General features: G+C 45.6%; 1 protein-coding gene and 1 long non-coding RNA gene across 2 annotated transcripts in view; one reads left to right on the top strand and one right to left on the bottom strand.

Moving 5' to 3' along the window:
* LOC120939861 (adseverin-like) overlaps positions 1 to 23,438 on the bottom strand; it is a 109,019-nt gene that overhangs the window by 73,054 nt on the left and 12,527 nt on the right. Inside the window, exons 4-5 of the mRNA XM_040352264.1 lie at positions 17,395 to 17,544; positions 799 to 891 (exon numbers count right to left, since the gene is read on the bottom strand). Coding sequence (XP_040208198.1) covers positions 799 to 891; positions 17,395 to 17,544 — 243 coding nt within the window. The remainder of the gene's footprint in view (positions 1 to 798; positions 892 to 17,394; positions 17,545 to 23,438) is intronic.
* The window catches only part of LOC120939862, a 101,602-nt gene that overhangs the window by 72,625 nt on the left and 5,539 nt on the right, over positions 1 to 23,438 (top strand). The window lies entirely within an intron of this gene.

The following is a 23,438-nucleotide window of genomic DNA, read 5'->3' on the forward strand; positions in this document are numbered from 1 at the left end:
GTCGTATCTATGCGCTTGATTCTGCAAAGGAGATACGCCTGAATTTCGGCTCCATCCGACCGTATCTTGGGCGCATATTTACGCTGGCCGCAAGGGGCGCTTCCATTGATTTACGCGTCGAATATGTAAATGACCTAGATACGCCGATTCACGAACGTACTTACGCCCGTCGCAGTAATCTACGCCGTTTACGTAAGGCGTACGTCCGGTGTAAAGATAAACCACCTCAATAGCAGGTGTAAGTCATGTTAGGGTATGGACGTCGGAACAGCCGTCGTATTTTACGTCGTTTACGTAAGTCGTAAGTGAATGGGGCTGAGCGTAGGTTACGTTCACGTCGAACGCATTGAGCCGTCGTATCTTAGGGAGTATATGCGACGTGATTCTGAGCATGCGCGTGCATGCGCCGCTCGTTAGGCCCTTCATTTACATGGGGTCACGCTTCATTTTAATACAGCACGCCCACTACCTTCCTACTTTGAATTAGGCGGGCTTACGCCGGCCCATTTACACTACGCCGCCGTAACTTAGGGAGCAAGTGCTTTGTGAATACTGGTCTTGCCTCTCTATGTTACGTCGGCGTAGCGCATATGAGATGCGCTACGCCCGCTCAAAGATACGCCGCTTACGTGAATCCGGGCCATTGTATATATTTTTCTGTTTGCTGTTTGGATGGATTTTGTTTCACTTGTGAATAAATCTTACTTAAAGCAATACACAGTCTGGGCCCAGTTTGCTGAGTGTCACGCAGATCTGGCCATCCCTACCCCTGATTCCTGACACCCCCTTTCAACTCACCATATGCAGCTTGGCTTTTTTCCTGTTGCTGGCATCTGCCACATGATCCGTGTCGTCATCCCCTTCAGGCAGCTTGGGTTTCGAACCTAAAATCTTCATCATAAATAAGACATTGTAAGTACATAAACTGAAAAATGACCTTTTTAGTTTTGGATAAAGAAGGGAAGGGATAAAACTCTTGCCAGGGTTTTTTTTATTTCTGCTATGTACCATTGGGGAAATGTATTTCCTGTACCAGTGATGCAACAGGAAGTCATAGTAAATTTCCCATGGTGGGGAGAATAGCCCTCTTATGCCGCGTACACACGATCGGAAATTCTGACAAGAAAAGTTTGATGTGAGCTTTTGGTCGGAAATTCCGTCCGTGTGTATGCTCCATCGGACTTTTGATGTCGGAAAAAAATTGAGAGCTGGTTCTCAATTTTTCCGACGAGAAAAGTTCTTGACGGAAGTTCCAATCGTCTGTATGCAATTCCGACGCACAAAAAACATGCATGCTCGGAATCAATTTAATGCATTCTCGGAATCATTGAACTTCATTTTTTTCGGCTCGTTGTAGTGTTATACATCACCGCGTTCTTGATGGTTGCAGTTTCAGACAACATTTGTCTGACCGTGTGTATGCGATTTTCTTGTCGGAATTTTCGATCGTGTGTACGCGGCAATAGACCATCATCCCCAGAACAGATGTCGGGATTGAAAGACTAGGAGGTCATCAATACAGATAGGATGGATGAATCTCCCCAATGGAAGCTCAGGTTTAGAAAGCTTAGAAAAACACTTTAAAGTGGAGTTCCACCCATAAATATAACATTACATCAGTAGTTTTAAAAAAATGTCATTAGTCCTTTACGAAAACATTTTTTTTTTTTTAGATGCCTTCAAAGTGTTGTTGCTAGGCAGAATAGTTAATCTTCCCTCTTCCTGCACCTAGGTGCTTAAGCTTCCTAACCTACACCGCACAGACTCCTGGGAATGTAGTGGGTGTAACTTTCCAGGAGTCTGTGCACTCCCCAGTCTCAAAGAATCATGTGACTTGGACAGCACAGGTGCTGAAACCTGATCTGACACTGCTTGTGCAGCACTGAGCATGTGCGAGATCTGCAAGGCTGAAATCCAGGAAGTCATACAGTCTGGCTTCATGATGCCCACACTTAAGATGGCCCCAGTCAATTTCTATTTTATAAAGTGTCTAAATGCTGTAACAACCTAACAAAACGGACCTTAGTTTACAGACTAACTAGAATACATTAAGCTTGTGTATTACAGGGGAATTTATATTTAAAAAGTGAAATTGTGGCCGGAACTCCGCTTTAATAAAATACCAAAAGAATATTCTTTGCCACCGGAAGTAAGTTAGACTTTATAAACCCAGACAAAAACAAAGAAAAATTGGAAGCAGGCCATAAATAAATGAAAAATACAAATACACAATAAAAAATGTCATCATTAATAACAACAATAAAAAGCTGTAATAATATAATATCCCAAATAAATAATGCCTCTATGCAGAAGACATTTAATGTATGACCCATTTATAGGATATACTGTATAAAATGTGTATATATATATATATATATACATACATACATACATACATACATACACACACATATATATATATATATATATATATATATATATATATATATATATATATATATATATATATATAAATAAAATCTCATAGGGTCCCCATCTTACTTAGACCCAATTCTATCAAATGATCCCACACATATTTAAAAAAATAAGCGAATAGGATTTTCACCAAACATTCACTGATGGTGAATCAATACCAGTCATTTAAAATACCTGGGGTGAACGTTTGCTGAATGTTTGATTAATGCTTTAAAAAATATGCCTAAAATGTGCAATATGTAAAGCACTGTTGGCACTATATACAATTTGAATGCTTCTAATAGTAGTAATAATAACACTTAATAATAATATTATGTTATGTTATATTATTATTTAATATAATATTCATATAGGAAATGTGATAAGAATTTATAAGTATAATATGTAAATAGATTGATGTACATTGGTGTTCTACTTGCTGTCTAGTTGTGAAATGGCAAATGTAAACACTAGATGGCATTAGAACAGCATATTTTATATTCTTTATACTTTTTATTGTAGTTGTGCTCTTTGATCACTAGAGGGCCTCAGTCTGCTGAGTCATATTACACCACTCAGCCCCTATATGTATTTACAGCACTTTGACCTCCTTCACATTGCATTGAATGGGAAATTTAAATTCTTAGCTCTTTCACACGGAGCGGATCCGTATTGATCCGCCCTGTGTGTGTCCGTCGGCTCAGCGGGGATCATCCGTAAATCCCCGCTGAGCTGTCAGCGGACAGGGCGGTCCCCGCACACTGTGCAGAGACCGCCCTGTCTCTCCTCCGCTCTCCCCTATGGGGAAACGGATGAATATGGACCGTGTGTCCGTATTCATCTGATCCGTTCCGCCAGACGGAAGAAAAATAGGGGTTTCTTCCGTCTGAAAAAGCGGATCTTTGCAGAGGCGGATCTTTACGGACCTTAGCGGATGCATCATCCGCTAACGTCTGCAATCCCATAGGGATACATTACAAGTCCGTAAACGGACTTGTAAAAAATGGTCCGTTCGTCCGCCTGTGTGAAAGGGCCCTAAGACATAACTGAAAGATCTTATATATTTAAACAATGTTTCTTGTCCAAATATCAACAGCTTCTAACTGTGAGCAAAACAGAGATAATAAAAATACCAACAATTAAACACTTTATATACCGTATATACTCGAATATAAGCCGAGGCACCTAATTTTACCACAAAAAAAAAATGGGAAAACCTATTGACTCGAGTATAAACCTAGGGTGTCCATCTGTATGCCTCACTGTGCCCATGCCTCACTGTACCCATGCCTCACTGTGCCCATGCCTCACTGTGTCCATGCCTCACTGTGCCCATGCCTCACTGTGCCCATGCCTCACTGTGTCCATGACTAGACTGATGTTTAACATGGGAGTCTATGGAAGGGGTGCCCGGCTTTGAAAAATCGGTGCTCCCCAGCCCTAGGTCTCCCAGACAACAAACTTTGCACACTTGTAGAGGAGAAATGGGGCTACACGTGCGCCAAGTTCTGGGTCCAGGGGACCTACAAACTGCTGCTACCGGGTCCCCAAAGTCACTGGGGAAATGACGGTTTAACATGAGAGTCTATGGAAGGGGTGCCCTTCTTTGAAAAAATATGCTGGTACCGGGTCCCCAAAGTCACAGGGGAAATGACCGTTTAACATCGAAGTCTATGGAAGGGGTGCATTGGCTTTGAAAAAATGCTCCCCGGCCGTAGGTCCCCTGGACAACAAACTTTGCACACTTGTAGAGGAAGAGTGGGGCTATATGCGTGCCAAGTTTGGGGTCCAAAGGACCTACGGCCGGCCAGTACCGGGTCCCCAAATTCCGGGAGATCAGACGCAAAAAGGTGACTCGAGTATAAGCCCAGGGGGGCATTTTTAGCACAGAAAAATTTGATGAAAAACTTGGCTTATACTCGAGTATATACGGTAATTTATTTTCCATATTTTAGTTATTGTATTAAATGTAGAAATGTTTACAGTAGCCACTAGAGGGAGCTCTAAGCCTCGGTTTATATGGATCTCTTTGCCATGGTAGCTGATGGGAACTGTAGTCTTCCCATATGCAGATCCCTGTGAATGGGTTACATCGCTGTAAGGGCAGACCCATGCACTCTGCGCCAAATTCAATACAAAGCAGAAACACCCTGTGATTCAGGTATTTGATGGTGGGGGGGGGGGGGGGGGCTTGGGGAATGCAATCATTTCTCATGCTAAACCCTAAATGCCACCAAAAAGATTAGCTTATCGAGTTAGTGCGCATGCAAAGTAATCCAAAGATGGCACTGGGACCCCAGGACACAGCTCGGAGCATAACATGGAGCACCCATCCAACACCCGTAACTACCGCTGTTCACTGGAGGCTTCGAGGAGAGACTGATGGAGCCCTTCCATTGTGGCCACCTACAGCTGCACCCCTTTGGCTGGTGAGAGGGTTTTTAGACGTTTTAGCTATGAATGGGACACCAAGTACTTCCAGCTCTTAATGCATTTATCCCAGACCTACACTGCACCCTACCAACACCATACCACCGCTATACTGAACTACCACTATATCTGATGCACCTTTACCACATTTACATCCATGAAAAAGGCTATACCACCCTGGACATCATATGGCGTCTTTCAGGATACCATGCCAGCGCAGCGATCGGCGGTGCTGTGTGTCAGTCTGGCACACTGCATCTCCAATCGTGGTATGAAGCCTCTGACGGAGGCTCCTTACCATGTTATCAGCTGTGACCAATCACAGCTGATCGCAGTGTAAACCCAGAAGTGCCAGTAAACGGCTTTCCTTTGTTCGCGCTGACAGGGAGGGCCGATTGGCGGCTCTCTCTGTCAGAAGGGGGGGGGGGGCCTGCGCTAATAATCAGCACATTGATTATCAGCGCAGCACCCATGATTGGTGCCCATCACAGCTGCAAATCCATGCCCATCAGCTGCCAGTCAGTGCCCACCACAGTGCCAATCAGTGCTCACCACAGTGCCAATTGGTGCATACTACAGTGCCCATCAGTAACACCTGTCATTACCTCATAATCAGTGCTGCTCATCAGTGCCCACCACAGTGCCAATCAGTGCTCACCACAGTGCGAATCGGTGCCCACCACAGTGCCCATCAGTAACACCTGTCAGTACCCTATCATCAGTGCTGCCCATCAGTGCCATCTATTAGTGTTCATCAGTGCCACCCATTGGTGTCAATCAGTGCCCATCAGTGCCATCTATCAGTGCCCATCAATGCCACATATCAGTGTCCATCACTGCCGTCTATCAGTGACCATCAGTGCTGCATATCAGCACCGCCTATTGGTGCCCATCAGTGCTGCATATCAGTGCCACCTATCGGTCTCCATCAGTGCTGCATATCAGTGCCCATTAATAATACATATTAGTGCCTCCTCATCAGTGCCCATCAGTGCCACCTTATCAGTGTCACTTCATTTTTCAAAAATGTTGGTAATTTTTAGTTTGTTTAGCAAAAAATAAAAACCCCCAGAGGAGTTCAAATACCCCCAAAAGAAAGCCCTATAAAAATGTCATTTGGGTACAGTGTTGCATGCCCGTGCAATTGTCATTCAAAGTGTGACAGCGCTGAAAGCTGAAAATTGTCCTGGGCAGGAGGGGGCGAGTGTCCGGTATTCAAGTGATTAATACTAGCATTATAGGGCCAGATTCAGGTACAAATGCGGCAGGGTAACGTATGTCATTTACATTACACCGCCGCAAGTTTTCAGCGCAAGTGCTTGATTCACAAAGCACTTGCCTGTAAACTTGTGGTGGCGTAGCGTAAAGCCGTCCGGCGCAAGCCCGCCTAATTCAAATGGGGTGTGTATCATTTAAATTAGGCGCATTCCCGCGCCGAATGTACTGCGCATGCTCCGTTTTTAAATTTCTAGCCGTGATTTGCGCGAAATGACGTCGCACAGACGTAATTTTTTGAACGGCGACGTGCGTTACGTCCTTTCCTATTCCCGGACGTCTTGCGCTAAAAAAAAAAAAAAAAATGTATTTGACGCGGGAACGACGGCCATACTTTAACATGGGCTGTCTATTTTTACACCACCTAAATAGCAATTGAAACTTTACGACGGGAAAAGCCGACTAGCGACGACGTAAGAGAATGCGACGAACGCGCGTACCTTCGTGGATTGCCGTAAACAGCTAATTAGCATACCCGATGCGGAAAATGACGCAAACTCCACCCAGCGGGCGCCGAAGTATTGCATCCTAAGATCCGGAGGCGTACGCCTGTCGGATAGAAGCCTAAAGCCGTCGTATCTTGTTTGTGAATTACAAATAAAGATACGACCCGGCAAATTTGAAAGTACGCCGGAGTATCAGCAGATACTCCGGCGTACTTTTTCTGTGAATCTGGCCCAAAGTTGTTAGTGGAGTTTAGGAGTTCTTCTGTGAAACTGTGTGTTTGAGCCTGGTGTCCGAGGGGCTGAGGTCTTCGAGAAGGTCAAGGTCAACAACAACAGAGGACCCACCTCAACTAGCGGCTCCTCTGGGGGTATCGATACATGAGCAAGGACCACCCACTTGCAGCCCCCGATCACTGTAACGATTGGCTTATTGAGTTAGTATGCATGCAAAGTAACACAAAAATGACACTGAAACCCCACAACCGAGCATAGCATAGCTAGGACCAGGGATGGACTGGCCATTGGGACTACAGGGAGTTTTTCCGGTGGGCCGATGGCTCAGTGGGCTGGCTTCAGTGACAGCAGATCGCCGCCCCCCTCTGCTCCTCTGTCTCTCCGTTCTCGCAGCGCTCACCTCCTCTCCCTCCCCGCAGCGCTCACCTGGGGGGAACAGAGAAACAGGGGGGACGACAGAGGAGCATGGGGGGAGGGGACAGACAGCTGACTCAACAGCTATGGCCTGGGAGTTTCTCACTTCTGCCTAATCTTGTCCCATAAGGGGGAGTACTGAACTGATTCTTTGCCCCGGGTGAAATAATGTCTAGCTTCCCCACTGGTACTGCCTATAAGAGTACCAGTACCAGCTGTTCTACTCTAATAAAGTAGAATGGCTAGTGGCTAGTGAAGGGGGTGAGGGGGCTTGGGTGGCCAGGGGGGGTGCGGGAGTTGTCCGGCCACCATGGGAGAGACCTGTCAAAGTGGGCCAGTCTGGATGAAGTCCAGGGCCAAATTTTTGTCCCAGTCCAGCCCTGGCTCGGACCTTCCTACCTCTGGCCCACCCAGTGACCAGTTGGTCCCTTCCAAACCGAAACCCACTTATCAGAGTGCCCCTCCCAAACCCCACCTCTAATTAAGCAAGGGCCGCCCACTTACAGCCCCCCCCACCACCATAATCAATGTCTTTTTAGATTAGTGTGCATGGAAAGTAACTGAAGGGTGACACTGGGACCCCAGAACACACCAACCCCGAGGTCCAAGATCCAGGGCACTTGGTGGCATCTGTGTAATTAGTTACCAATATTTTGGCATTAGGCACAGTTTAACGTCACCTCATCGCACTTTGGATCTGCTATTTAGATAAGAGATTAATAGTTTATGAACTAATGAAATTACTCTGAGCAGCGATTGCATGTTCCTAATTATTGCATACATTATTTGTTTCCAGGGGAACATGAGATAGATGACACATTGTGGTAATATATAGATTGTCGCTGAACCTTGAGACCATAAATTCTCTGTAAAATCACACGGCTGCAGGTATGAAAATTGTATGTAAAAAAATGTATAATTATATAAATAAATACATACATATACAAACAGGGGGGGGGGGGGGCAAACGAAAAAGAAAAAAATTGCAGCCTCACTGTGCCCATCAAATGCAGCCACTGTGCCATCAATTGTCACCACTGTGCCATGCCATCAAACGCAGCCACTGTGCCATCAATTGTCACCACTGTGCCATGCCATCAAACGCAGCCACTGTGCCATGCCATCAAATGCAGCCACTGTGCCATCAATTGTCACCACTGTGCCATGCCATCAAACGCAGCCACTGTGCCATCAATTGTCACCACTGTGCCATGCCATCAAACGCAGCCACTGTGCCATCAATTGTCACCACTGTGCCATGCCATCAAACGCAGCCAATGTGCCATCAATTCGCACCACTGTGCCATGCCATCAAACGCAGCCACTGTGCCATGCCATCAAACGCAGCCACTGTGCCATCAATTGTCACCACTGTGCCATGCCATCAAACGCAGCCACTGTGCCATGCCATCAAACGCAGCCACTGTGCCATGCTATCAAACGCAGCCATTGTGCCATGCCATCAAAAGCAGCCACTGTGCCATCAATTCGCACCACTGTGCCATGCCATCAAACGCCGCCACTGTGCCATACCATCAAACGCAGCCACTGTGCCATGCCATCAAACGCAGCCACTGTGCCATGCCATCAAACAGAGCCACTGTGCCATCACTTGTCACCACTGTGCCATGCCATCAAATGCAGTCACTGTGCCATGCCATCAAACGCAGCCACTGTGCCATGCCATCAAACGCAGCCACTGTGCCATGCTATGAAACGCAGCCATTGTGCCATGCCATCAAATGCAGCCACTGTGCCATCAATTCGCACCACTGTGCCATGCCATCAAACACCGCCACTGTGCCATACCATCAAACGCAGCCACTGTGCCATGCCATCAAACGCAGCCACTGTGCCATGCCATCAAACGCAGCCACTGTGCCATCAATTGTTACCACAGTGCCATGCCATCAAACGCAGCCACTGTGCCATGCCATCAAACACAGCCACTGTGCCATCAATTCGCACCACTGTGCCATGCCATCAAACGCTGCCACTGTGCCATACCATCAAACGCAGCCACTGTGCCATGCCATCAAACGCAGCCACTGTGCCATGCCATCAAACGCAGCCACTGTGCCATCAATTGTTACCACTGTGCCATGCCATCAAACGCAGCCACTGTGCCATGCCATCAAACACAGCCACTGTGCCATCAATTGTCGCCACTGTGCCAATTGTCACCACTGTGCCCTTTAATTGTCGCTACTGTGCCCATTGATGTCACTGTGCCCTTTAATAGTCGCCACTGTGCCAAATTGTCGCCACTGTGCCCATTAATGTCGCTGTGCCAATTGTCCCCACTGTGCCCATTGTCCCCCCACTATGCCAAATTGTCGCCACTGTGCCCATTCATGCCGCTGTGCCAATGAGGCGATTAAGTTCGCATTTGTTGCGCTATACAAGTTATTCACTCACTCCACTCCCCATTGTCGCCACTGTGCCTATTGATGTAACGGTGCCCTTCGTCGCCGCTGTGCCCTCTAAAATGTACTGTATTGCAGTTTACTGGTCCTTTAGATATGGTGGCTGCATTTGTTTTATTTTTACAGGCTTTTTTTTCCCCTTTAGTTTTACCTGGTCATCCTGCCAGTAATGCAATTATAGATACAGTCACTCCCTGTGTTGTATCTATAGAAGAACAGCATTGTCACCCTAGGGCAGAAAATATGTTACTGGCAGGATCACCAGGTGTGGGTGTGTCATGGACAAGTCAGTCCACTATATGGCGCTAGCAACGCATCAGCGAGCACGGGCGCGTGCATGAGTGGTAGCGGCGCACGGGCACGTGCTGACGCCATTTTGGTGCCGAACTAGGCTATTTAATGGGGCTGATGCTGGGGCCTCTTGCTGTTCGGTCTACAGCGTCTTCTGAGACCCATCTGATACCCGTTACCTGATTGTCTACTAGTTCCTGTGACCCGGCTTGCCCCTGATCATCCTTACCTCCGCCTGCCTTCACCCCCGGCTTGTCTGACCTCGTCTCTGCCAGTCCCTCTGATCTGACTGCTGCCCGCCTGTTGCAGATCCGGCCTGAACTACGACTTCGCTCCTGCTTCACCCTGTACATGATCCGCCCGCCAGTGTATGACCTGGCCTCAGGGCCGTCTTAATAGCATCGTGGGCCCCTGGGCAAAGTAATGCTCTGGGGCCCCTACAATGATGACAGTGCAGGTAAACAGACATCAAGTAGGTAGGAGGCAGACTGCCTCCCCTGTGTATCTACCACTCCCAGTGCCATCTTGGGGCCCCCAATTTCGAGGCAGCATGGGCTCAAGGACCAGCTGCTTTGGGGAAAGTGCAGGGGCCCCTGGGCAGTGCCCAGGTGTGCCCTCTCATTAAGACAGCCCTGCCTGGCCTGTCTGAACCTGCTTGGGTCTGTACTACAGCACACCTCCCTCCTGCTGCTTATTCTGGCTTTCTGCACCAAGACTTCAGTTGTGTGCTGTCTCTGCTATTACCAGCACCGCTGAAATCTCCCTGGAGTTTACAGGAGTCCACCTCAGCTCCAGCACCATTGTTCCTGCCCGCAATCCAAAGCACTCGCATATCAAAGCGAGTTTCCCCATAGAAGTCAATGGAAATGAAAATAATTAGTTCCGCATTGACTTCTATGGCATGCAATACTGCCTGTGGCCAGAGGTGGGGGGGGCGCCAGAGAGCCTCGGAAATACTCAGAAAGGCTCGGGGACAGGTCGGCTGAACTCGGATAACCTCGGTAAGGCTTGGGAACGGAGTATTTCCATGTTTTTCAGAGTATTTTTGAATGGCTCCGATTGGCTTTGCTCCGCTCCGGCGCCCCCGCACCTCTGGCAAAATGCAGTACTGTACACCGCTGTGGCTTGAATCCTGTTTGTTTTGTGAGACAACACTCGCAAACCGAGTCAAGATTTTTTTTTTTAAATGCTCGTATTGTGAAACACTTGTTAACAAAGACATGCTGGTAGGTAAATTGGATCTCGTCCAAAATTGGCCCAGTATATATGTATATATGTGTGTATGACTGTGTGTCCCTAGCGTGTCATGATCCTACGGGGTAAAAATGACCGCACCAGCCAAGCAGATACTGGCTGGAAAAAGTGCCCAGAGGCGATTCAGTTCGCATGCATTGCGCTATACAAGTCATTCATTCATTCATTCATTCATTCAACATGTTGGAATTAAAGTGATTTAAACCTGACATAAAGAATATCCCTCTATAATGTGTACTTGTCTCATTCCAGAGCACTTAAGCCTCGTACACACGGCTCAGAATCTCGTCAGGAAAAAAACGTTGTTTTTCCTGACGAGATTCTTGGTAAGAATCTCTTGACGCCCGAGTGTACAGACACTCCATTCAAAAGAACCGCCGTTCTTTTGAATGGCAAGAACGTGGTGATGTCCTTGCGTACGACGAGAATGCGCTTGTCATATTTAATGCCGTCGCCGCCATCTTGCTGCACCCTACCTATGCCTAGGAAGCTACCGCGCATGCGTCAAAGTCATATCGAGCATGCGCGGGTTTCCACCGTGACAGGTAAGTATACACACTCTTGGGTTTCTCGTCAGGAAAACACTGCCGAGAATCACGACGAGAAAATAGAGAGCAGGTTCTCTATTTTTCTCGTCGAGATTCTGGGCAGTTTTCTTGACGAGAAGCTTGAAAGCCTCGTACACACGCTAGGTATACTTGGCTCTGCCAGCAGGTTTCTTGCTGGTTCTTGCCGAGAAAACCGAGCGTGTGTACGAGGCTTAAGTGTAATTTCTGTCCACTGCCTGGTTCCTCTGCTATCGGCATGAGTCACTTCTGACAGGGGAGGGAGCTCCAGAGCTCCAGCACACACCCTATGATTGAAGGCCTCAGCTCTGTCCCTGTGTGCAGGGAGAGGGGGTCCCTTTGCTCCAATCAGCTCTCATTGGTCCCCTCATTGAGCTGTGTAGTGTGTAATGTCAGCTCTCCGCCCCCTGTTGTCTGACAGCTCAGACAAGAGACAAAGAGAAGGAGGAGAAGAAGGAGAAAGAGGAGAAGAAGGAGGAGGAGAAGGAGGAGAAGAAGGGGAAGGAGGAGGAGAAGGAGGAGAATGAGGAGAAGAAGAAGGAGAAGGAGGAGAAGAAGGAGAAGGATGAGAAGAAGGAGAAGGAGGAGGAGAAGGAGGAGAAGGAGGAGAAGAAGGAGGTGAAGAAGGAGGAGAAGAAGGAGAAGGAGGAGGAGAAGGAGGAGAAGAAGGAGAAGGATGAGAAGAAGGAGAAGGAGGAAGAGGAGAAGAAGAGGAGGAGGAGAAGAAGAAGGAGGAGAAGAAGGAGAAGGAGGAGAAGAAGGAGAAGGAGGAGAAGAAGGAGAAAGAGGAGAAGGAAGAGAAAGAGAGGGAATATGAGAAGGAGGAGTAGAATAAAGAGAAGTAGAAGGAAAAGAAGGAGAAGGAGGAGGAGAATCAGAAGAATGTGTAGAAGGAGAAGGAGAAAAAGGAGCAGGAGGAGGAGAAGGAGGAAAATGAGAAGAAGGAAGAGAAGACGGAAAATGAGAAGGAGAAGAAGGAGCAGAAGGAGAAGGAAAATGTGAAGGAGGAGAAGGAGGAAAAGAAGGAGGAGAAGAGGAAGGAGAAGGAGGAGAAGAAGAAGGAGGAGAAGAAGGAGGAGGAGGAGGAGAAGGAGGAGAAGAAGGGGAAGGAGGAGGAGAAGGAGGAGAAGGAGAAGGAGGAGAATGAGGAGAAGAAGGAGAAGGAGGAGAAGAAGGAGAAGGATGAGAAGAAGGAGAAGGAGGAGAAGAAGGAGAAGAAGGAGGAGGAAAAGGAGGAGAAGAAGAAGGAGAAGGATGAGAAGAAGGAGAAGGAGGAGGAGAAGAAGAGGAGGAGAAGAAGGAGGAGAAGAAGGAGAAGGAGGAGAAGAAGGAGAAGGAGGAGAAGAAGGAGAAGGAGGAGAAGAAGGAGAAAGAGGAGAAGGAAGAGAAAGAGAGGGAATATGAGAAGGAGGAGTAGAATAAAGAGAAGTAGAAGGAAACGAAGGAGAAGGAGGAGGAGAATGAGAAGAATGAGTAGAAGGAGAAAAAGTAGCAGGAGGAGGAGAAGGAGAAGGAGGAAAATGAGAAGAAGGAAGAGAAGACGGAAAATGAGAAGGAGAAGAAGGAGCAGAAGGAGGAGGAGAAGGAGAAGGAAAATGTGAAGGAGGAGAAGGAGGAAAAGAAGGAGGAGAAGAAGAAGGAGAAGGAGGAGAACAAGAGGAGGAGGAGCAGGAGAAGGAGGAGTAGGAGAAGAAGGGAAAGGGAAAAGAGGGGAAGGGGAGGAGAGAGGGTAGGGGAAAAGAAGAGAGAGCTTTAGATAAACAGGAACAACTTGTGTAGGAGGATTCTTTTCATCTCTGTTTCTCACCTGAAGCCAGGCAATTCACTGGGTATATGGAAGGGTTTAATTTGAAGGCTAAGTTTAGATGTTAGATTTTTGCGGGTAAATAGTCGTGCCTTTGATAAGCGTTGTGCATTCGAACAAACTTTTCAGAGGTGTTTGACAGGCGGCTGTTTAAATCCTGTAAATGCCACACCAACTGCATGAATGCCGGCCAAATGCGACAGGGCGATAATTTTTGCCACATGTGCAAAGCATGTGAACACCCCCTATCCGCTACCTTTGCAGTTTAAGGAAGCGGTTGGGTGGTTGTGACTCAACAGTGCTTTTAATGCCCTCCAACCACAAGTCTAAACTAGTTATAGTCAAGGGGGCAGATCCACAAAGAAATTACGCCGGCGTATCTCTTGATACGCCGCGTAATTTCAAATTTTGCGCGTTGTATCTTTGTTTTGGTATCTTCAAAACAAGATACGATGGCATCTCGGCTAGATTCGACAGGCGTACGTCTTAGTACGCCGTCGGATCTAAGCTGCAATTTTTTGGCGGCCGCTAGGTGGCGTTCCCGTCGATTTCCGCGTCGAGTATGCAAATTAGCTATTTACGGCGATCCACGAACTTACGTCCGGCCGGCGCATTTTTTTAAGTCTTTTACTTTCGGCTTTTTCCGGCGTATAGTTAAAGCTGCTGTTATGAGGCGTACTCAATGTTAAGTATGGCCGTCGTTCCCGCGTACAATTTAGAATTTTTTACGTCGTTTGCGTAAGTCGTTCACAAATAGGAATTTGCGTAGAATGACGTCACCGTCGTAAGCATTGGCTGGTTCCGGTTTAATTTCGAGCATGCGCACTGGGATACCCCCACGGACGGCGCATGCGCAGTTAAATAAAAACGTTGTTTACGTCGGGTCACAACGTATTAACATAAAACACACCCCCATCACATCCATTTGAATTCCGCGCCCTTACGCCGTGAGAGATACACTACGCCGCCGTAACTTACCGCGCAATTCCTTTCAGGATTAAAAAGAAAAAGATAAGTTACGGCGGCGTAGCGTATCTTAGATACGCTGCGCCCGGCGCAAATGTACGATCTGCCCCAAGCTGTGTAGTGATCTGACCTTTTATAGTTTTTGGTTATGTTTGTATTATTATATATATAAATCAGAACTAGACCTGCAGTCACAATCACTTTCCCAGCATGTACAAACTTGTGACTCCGGGATAGTTCCCTATATTTATCTGTATTCGGCTTATCATGACATGTTTATGCTCAGAAGGTCACCAGACTATGAAGAAAACTTTTTTATTGTCACTTATCTATTGAGAAACTCCATGCAGCCGGATATGTGTAGATATTCAGGGGAAGAGTTCTGTAACCATGCCATGGCTGACCTCTCCTTATATATGTAGCGGCCTGCTACTTTCTAGCCGGCGCTGCTTTAAATTTAGAGGGTAGTCTGAGAGTTAGTTGACTCAGACTATTATTTTTCACAAAATTTGGGCCTCTGTTCCAGTCATGGCTGTACTGTGAGTGACCACTATTGTTGTCTGGGGTGCTGTTACCACTCCAGGCCAAGGGTGGCAGTAGTCAGGTCAAGGTGTTTTGGGTGTTCCCCTTCAGCAGCCAATCAGAGGGAGTTGATCGTCCCGCTGTGTGTGCTGGGGAGGAGTACTTAAGGGACAGACGTCACTAGTCTGGGGTCGTCGTCGATCCTGGGTCTGTCGTCCCACCACCCTGGCCGGGGGTGCGTGTTCAAGTGTTCCTGACTCCGGGATCACGTTGGTGCGGAGTTGTGATCCACTAAGTAGGCCCGGTAGTCAGACTGGGTCTACGCTTGCAGAGTGGTCTTGAGCTGTCCGTTCTGAGGGAGGAAGCCACTCGATGAAGAACCTGTCTTGGAGAGCACTGAGCACAAGGCTGGTATCTCAGGAGAGGCCTTGAACTTCATTGAAGGACGCACCATTACTGAGAGGCTGGATGATGGTCGCCTATCAGTTCTAAGTTCACAAGAAGTTATTCGGGAGAGATCCGGGTGCTTAATCCTGTGCGATCAGCCAGGGGCATCTATGGCCATTCTAAACTGGGTTCTGAATACCAACTAGTCTTTACAAGCAACTCAAAGCCTTTATCCAACCTGATATTATGTCAAGTTAGTAGAAATCTTAATTCTGTGTGAGATATTATTTTACCACTTGAGTCCCTAGGCCCTTTTCCCCCTAAATCCTCTTGAGTCCGAGAGCAAAACATTTTTTTCTTGTTTTTGGAGATGTCTCGGTTTTGCGTTCCTACAGTAGCTTACACTAATTTAATATATACATATATTATTGTATTTTTATTTTCTTGGTATATATATATATATATATATATATACCGTGTTTCCCCGAAAATAAGCCCGGGTCCTATATTAATTTTGGCAACAAAAGACACAGTAGGGCTTATTTTTGGGGTAGGTCTTACTATGTAATGTGCTGTCTTCTCTTCCCCTCTCTCGACCTGCCTGTTAGGAATCCCCAGTGTGAACTTAGTTAAAATGCTTGTAAAATCTTGTAATCCACTCTATTACTGTAGTATATAATGTACAATGTGTGTATTTCTGTAATATAATTGTGCCAAATACCTTCATTATAGCACCGCTCTGCACTTTTGTGACCTGCCGGAGCTCTCTTCCCCGCATTTATGTTACAGAAACACACACATTGTACATTGTGTACTACTGTAATAGAGTGGGTTATAGGATTTTAAACTAGGGCTTATTTTCGGGGTAGGGCTTATATTGCAGTCCTCCTGGAAAATTATGCTAGGTCTTATTTTAGGGGTAGGTTTTATTTTCGGGGAAACAGGGTATACACACACAAATATATATATATATATATATATATATATATATATATATATATATATATATATATATATATATATATATACCAAGAAAATAAAAATACATGTATCCTCTATCTGTTTATGTAGCCCTATTTGTCCCACAAAAAATGCAAAAAAAAAAAAAATGAATATATATATATATATATATATATATATATATAATTTATTTATTATTGGGACAAATAGGTCTACATACCGTACACAGATAAAGGATACTTGTATTTTCTTTTGGTATATATATATATATTCAGTATATATATATATATATATATATATATATATATATATATATATATATATATATATTTGCATTTTTGGGGGGACAAACAGGGCTACATATATAGATAAAGGGTACATGTATTTTTATTTTTTATTGAAAAGAAATACATCTTATACATTTGTATATAGAAAAGTTTTTTTTGTAATTTTTCCCAACATTTATGTTATTTGCACCCCCCCCCCCCCCCCCATATATTTATTGCTTATAACCAGCTGATTAAAGTCTGCTAATTAAAATGAGTGCAAATTTATGTAACATAGCAGAATGGGTAAACTCAGTCAACATATGTTTTTTTTTTTTTTTTTAGGATGCTGCACATACATACTTTACAGTATATATATTTATTTTTTACATTTTGTTTCTATCATGGGGAGTCTTTATCCGGTCAGTGGAGACCAGACCCAGACTCCCCCCATTCAGCTCTGCAGCAACAGATCACTTTAAAAATTGATCTATTGCTGGCTGCAATCAGCCAGCAATAGTTCTATGGAGCAATGAGCTACTACTGCGGGGGGGCTTGACCAGTAGCGGTTGCAGTGCTAGTGCCACATGGTGCCCGCGGGAGCTGGTAAGTCCAGGTGGCGTTTTAAATCGTCACTGGAACAAACAGCCACTGTCTCTCTGGCATTTTAAAAATGGCACCTGGTACTCAATTTTACCGCTTCTTGTAACATATTGAACAGCTATCAGCAGACATTACCTGTATCACAGGGCTGGGCTCACTCCCATCCTCCACAACAATGACTTTAGCTCTGCCATTCCTTTCATTGTCACGAATGCCATTGGCGACCTGTGAGGCTTTGATGCGCTCATACTTGTTGCATTTTTCACCGCACCATTGGTAAACGTTCTGCAAAAAAGAGAACCAAAGGACTGTAAGGACTACAAGGCTCTATACGTAAAGATAATCCAGCTTTTACAACACAATGACCCTAAATAGGGCACGTTCCTTTTCAAAGTGAATTATTTCTTTGCAAAGAAAATTTTATTGAGTATCTTAGTGAATGAGGTGAAAAAAAAAATGAAAATTTAAGTTAAAAAAATACCCAATCACATGCAAGGAAAATAAAGTAAAAAAACAGTATTTTTTGCTTGATAGGATAATTAGACGATGTGCAGAACGAAAAAAAATTGTTTCAGAACAATTCGTTAAGTTACTTATTTTGTTTAGTTCCATTCATAACTAATTTTTTTTTTTTTAGTTTTCGACCGGATTACGATTTTTTCCAATGGATTCAAAGTATTCTAGTCAAATTTGAATCGAAAAAATGATCCGAATTCATTGTGAAGAATAGCTGGCTCGATTATATTCTAAATTTGAATTTCAGAAGACGGTTATGCTTTTTTTTCTATTCTTTTCTTTTTTTTCTGTTCTATTCTTCTTTATTCTTTTTAAAATTCGGAAGATGACTATAATCTGTCTATTTTATTCAAATATATAAAAAAAAAACGATTCTATTCTATTTTATTCTATCCTATTCTATTATTTTCTATTCTACTCTATTCCATTATTCTATTCTTTTATTTTCTATTCCATTTTTTTTCGAACTTCAAATTTTGGAAGACGGCTATATTCTAACACTAATACACTATGGGGTTGATTTACTAAAGGCAAATCCACTTTGCACTACAGGTGCACTTGGAAGTGCAATTGGAAGTGCAGTCGCTGTAGATCTGAAATGAGGAGAAGCTCTGCTCTCCAATCATGTACAAGCAAAAATGCTGTTTTTATTTTCCTTGCATGTCCCCCTCAGATCTTGCAGTACACTTGTAGTACTCAGAAATTAGTCTAATGCTGCGTACACACGGTCGGGTTTTACGATGGAAAAAGTCAGATGGGAGCTTTTCATTGGATATTCCGACCGTGTGTATGCCCTATCGGACTTTTTCCGATGGACTTAGATAGAGAACATTCCGATTGGAAAATCCGTTCGTCTGTATGGAATTCCAACGGGAAAAAAACATGCATGCTCAGAAACAATTTGACGCATGCTCGGAAGCATTGAACATAATTTTTCTCGGCTCGTCGTACTGTTGTACGTCAGCGCATTCTTGACGGTCGAAATTTGGTGTGACCGTGTGTATTCAAGACAGTTTGAGCGGAATTCCATCAGAAAACCAAAGACCATCCGAGTTTATTCCAATGGGAAAACTGGTCGTGTGTACAGGGCATTAGGGTATGCTTTTCTGATGCTTTATTGCAGAACTTGAACTTGGATAGAAGTGGGGTAATTGTGGGATACTCAAGTACCTCTAAGCAGCAAGACACTAATCTTTCTCCTATGAATCCCAGCACATTCCTTGCTTGCAGCAAATATTGGGCTGAGCTTTACCAGGACACCATACATAATGTCTCCTTTGAAGCAACGCTGACTCTAGTGTAGGTGGGTGCAGCAAGGTGCAGTGGCAATAACACACACATCGAAGTAAAGGCAAAACCGTTCACAGCAAACCCGGTGTGAAGAGGCCCAACCGGGAACACTCAAGGATGCCAACAGTGTGTGGTGGAGCAGGTTTTAGTGGAACTGACAGCATCTGTCTGGAAGAGTGGAATGTGGCTTGGCAGTTCTGAGCCCAAACGGAAAGGTGTTCAAGGAGAGTGTGGAGCCTTAACTTTCCCTACTCAACTGGAACCTTGCCCTGCTTGTCAATACTGTCCCTGACAAATGGATGACCTGTCCCTACACTACCCACACATGAATGCTCGCAATCCCTTGGACCATGGACTTAAATAGACTCTGCCACACCCAAGATGGCCACCAGAGTCACATCCAATCAGATCACTGACCAATGACTCAGGATACCAAAGATGAACCATGTTCCTCCTGATTGCCTCTCCCTCTCCATTGGTTGAGTGCCACTGGCAGTGTGTATTGGAAGGCATAGTCTATTTAAGACCCTGGCTCCCGGGCTTGCCATGCATTTTTGTGAGTGGACAAGACAGGGACAGGTTACCCATCTGTCTGGGAAAGAACAAGTAGGGTCAGGATAAGGACAGAACAGTCCACAGAAAACCTGGTGGGAGGGGACCCAACCGGGAACACTCACGTATGCCAACATCGCATAGCGAAGCAGGTTTCAGCTGAACTGACAGCGTCTGACTGGAGGGGCGGAATGTTGCCTGGCCTAAGGGGATGGTGTCCAGGGAGAGTCCAGAGCCCTAAGCTTTCCCTACTCAACTGGAACCTTTCACTACCACTATTACTGTCCCTGACAGATGGGTGACCCGTCCGTATACTACCCACATATGAATGTATGCAAATTAATTAAATTAAATAGAGTCTGCCATACCCAAGATGGCCATCAGAGTCTCATCCAATGAGTATCCAATCGGATCACTGCCCAGTGACTACGAAAACCATAGAGGAGCCATGTTCCTCCTGACTCCCTCTGCATTGCTGCTGAGGTTGAGCACCACCTGCAGTGGAGAAAACAGACTGCACATGCCTACACTAGCACAGGAGGGATTGCAGCAGCACACAGTCTCTGGGATCTCTCACTCCAGTCTGTACTGACTAATGCCGTTGGATAATTGGATGCCTCTTTTCAATATCTTCCAGACACCTCTCCTGTGGTACCAGATCCCCAAGATGACCATCCCTCAGTCAGCTCCAGTGAATGTCAGTAGAATAAGCCCCCCAACCAGCCTAGCTGGGACTTCAATGAGCAGCAGATCCATGGCAGGACAGCCCAGAAGGGCAGCAGTCCTTTCAGGCTGGTATCTCCTCCTCTAGGACAAAAACCCCTCTGTTCAAAGCCTCAGGTTATTTATGCTTCCTCCCAGCCACCATCTGGGCATCTCTCCCTGGAGATAAGTCAGGTCTGCACAAATATTCAGCTGCTGATTTGTCTTTCCCAATCCACTAACCTTTCCAGACAGTCATGGGGAAGCAGTTAACCCTGCAGCCAGTAAAACACAGAACAGTCCAAAATTATCACATGCAGCTCAATTGATTACAGTGAGCCAGTAACTAAATTTACCAAACCTACAGCAGTGGTTCTCAACCTTTCTAGTGCCGTGATCCTTTGATAAAATTCCCCAAGTTGTGGGGACCCCTAACAGTAAAATTATTTTTGTAGCGTGGGTTGTCAGCACCCAAGGCAAGACAAGTAATTTGCACCCCTAACCCGCGGACATTTATCGCTCCCTGAGTCTCTTCTACTCTTATGCCGCGTACACACGATCGGTTAAACTGATGAGAACGGTCTGATGGACCGTTTTCATCGGACCAAACCGATCGTGTGTGGGCCCCATAGGTTATTTAGCCATAGGTTAAAAAAAAAAAGCAATTTTGTTTTAAATTTAACCAATGGATACCTAACCGATAGAAAAAAAAACGATCGTTTGTAGGCACATCCATTGGTTAAAAATCCACGCATGCTCAGACTAAATTAGGGGATGGGAGCGCTCGTTCTGGTAAAACTAGCGTTCGTTATGGAGCTAGCACATTCATCACACTGTAACAGACAGAAAAGCGCGAATCGTATTTTACTAACACAAAATCAGCTAAAGCAGCCCCAAGGGTTGGATTTGAAATTCCCCTTTATAGTGCCGTCGTACGTGGTTTACGTGACCGCGTTCTGACACGATCGTTTTTTTAACCGATGGTGTGTAGGCACGACTGACCATCAGTCAGCTTCATCGGTTAACCGATGAAAACGGTCCATCAGACCGTTTTCATCGGATGGACCGATCGTGTGTACATGGCATTACAGTATTAAACCCATTATGGTACATTTTAGGATGTACCACTCTTTCTCTTTGTTCTCCCATTTTTCCCTTTTATCCCTCCATATCCTAATTTTTATTTATTTTTTCCCATCCCTCGCACGCTAGGCGTCTTTCTTGTTCTTTCTCTTATTCTTTCTCTCCCATTTTTCTTTGTTCCTCCCCCTATTTTCATGTACTGTATTCTTAATTTTTTATTGCTTCTCTTACTCCTTGGTGGGGGGGATGGGATGAATGGCAGTGCTGGTGGGGGTTCTCAACAGCCAAGTTGCCAACTTAGGTGCTCTTGATCATGGTCATCTGCTGATCTGAGAACTGTAGTGGAGACTTTTAATGGCAACTCTAATCACAGGTAGTGTTACTCACTGTGTCTCCAACTTTGTAGTGTCCCGCAGCAGTGCAACCTATGCTGAAATCAGGAGGTAGGGTCTCCCCTAGCCCCTCCCACTTCACATTTCTCACCAGTCAGCTGACCTCTAGTCTCTGCCCCCCCAGGCATGCCGTGAACTGAATGGGCGACTGTGAAAAGGCTGAGTGGGCGGCCGCAGGCTCCAGGGACAGCCCTGCTGGGTGGCCACAGGCTCCAGGGACAGCCCTGCTGGGCGGCTGCAAAAAGGCTTGGAGAGCGGTGCAGGCTTCAGGAACAGCCCAGGATTCGGGGACCCCTGGCAAATCGTCATTCGACCCCCGAGGGGGTCCTGACCCTAGGGTGACCACGTGTCCCGGAATGCCCAGGACAGTCCCGCATTTTGCAGGTCTGTCCCAGGCACCTTCATTCCAGGACCTAGCAGCAAAAGGGTCGCTGGTTCAAATCCCGACCACGACACTATCTGCCTGGAGTTTGCATGTTCTCTCTGTGTCTGCGTGGGTTTCCTCCGGGTACTCCGGTTTCCTCCCACACTCCAAAGACATGCTAGTAGGTTAATTGGATCCTGTCCAAATTGACCCAGTATATATGTATATATGTGTGTATGACTGTGTGTCCCAAGCGTGTCGAGATCCTATGGGGTAAATGACCACACCATCCAGGAAGACACTGGCTGCAAAAGCGCCTAGAGGCGATTCAGTTCGCATGTGTAGCGCTATACAAGTCACTCATTCAGGACAATACAGTGTCCTGGAATGAAACTGACACAGACACCCCCCCCGGGCCAATCTGATGCCCCCAAAAAAGGCCCCACATCACTGCTTTACTCATTGACAGTACTTGTCGGGAATGCCTGGAGGAGCACAATACCGCCCCCTGCTTGTGATTGGAGAAATCATAAATCCTGCCTCTTGTGTCCAATCACTGTGCCGTGAGTCGTTACAGCACAAGCTGATTTTTGGGAAGGGAGGGTGTCCCTGAATGGTAGTTTGGAAATGTGGTCACCCTACCTGACCCCCAGGTTGAGAACCACTGATCTACATATTTAGGAGGGTGCTACACTTTTATTCAGTCTTCTGCAGTATGCACTACACAATATAGAGAGAAATATGAATACAGACTAAGAACAAAGAAGACATTTGCTTCACATACTTGTATAAGGTTAATTTAAAGCTTTGCAAATTTTTATTGCACAAAGACAACTAAATATATAAGCAGGCACAACCCTTCCATGGCCTTCAAATCAAGATATGCAAGATACAAAGAAAAACAGAGCGCACAAGCCCCTGGTGCAACACCCTTTAATAGATATGCAGTCGGGGAATAAGGAAATTGTAAAAAAGTTTCCTTGAGTAAAGGTCTTGCAATTATGCAAATCAATCAACATACCGCTGATGCACGTAGTAAGAATCTAGAGCCAACCTAGGCAAATAATTTTGTCCTCAATAAGGGAAAGTAAAGGGCAGAAATTCCCCCCTGTGCACATTAATCATCAACAATAGAGGTAAATGTATTATTCTCATGCTTAGTGAAACAATATTTCAGTGACAGACACCTTGTGACAGGACCGAGTAGAATGTGTAAACTGAGTCATCACCACTCCTGGTCACCTCAGAACACATCAAGAACAGGAACATTTTACTTCTTA

Source organism: Rana temporaria, chromosome 5 (assembly GCF_905171775.1).
Source record: "Rana temporaria chromosome 5, aRanTem1.1, whole genome shotgun sequence".
Taxonomy (NCBI): Eukaryota; Metazoa; Chordata; class Amphibia; order Anura; family Ranidae; genus Rana; species Rana temporaria.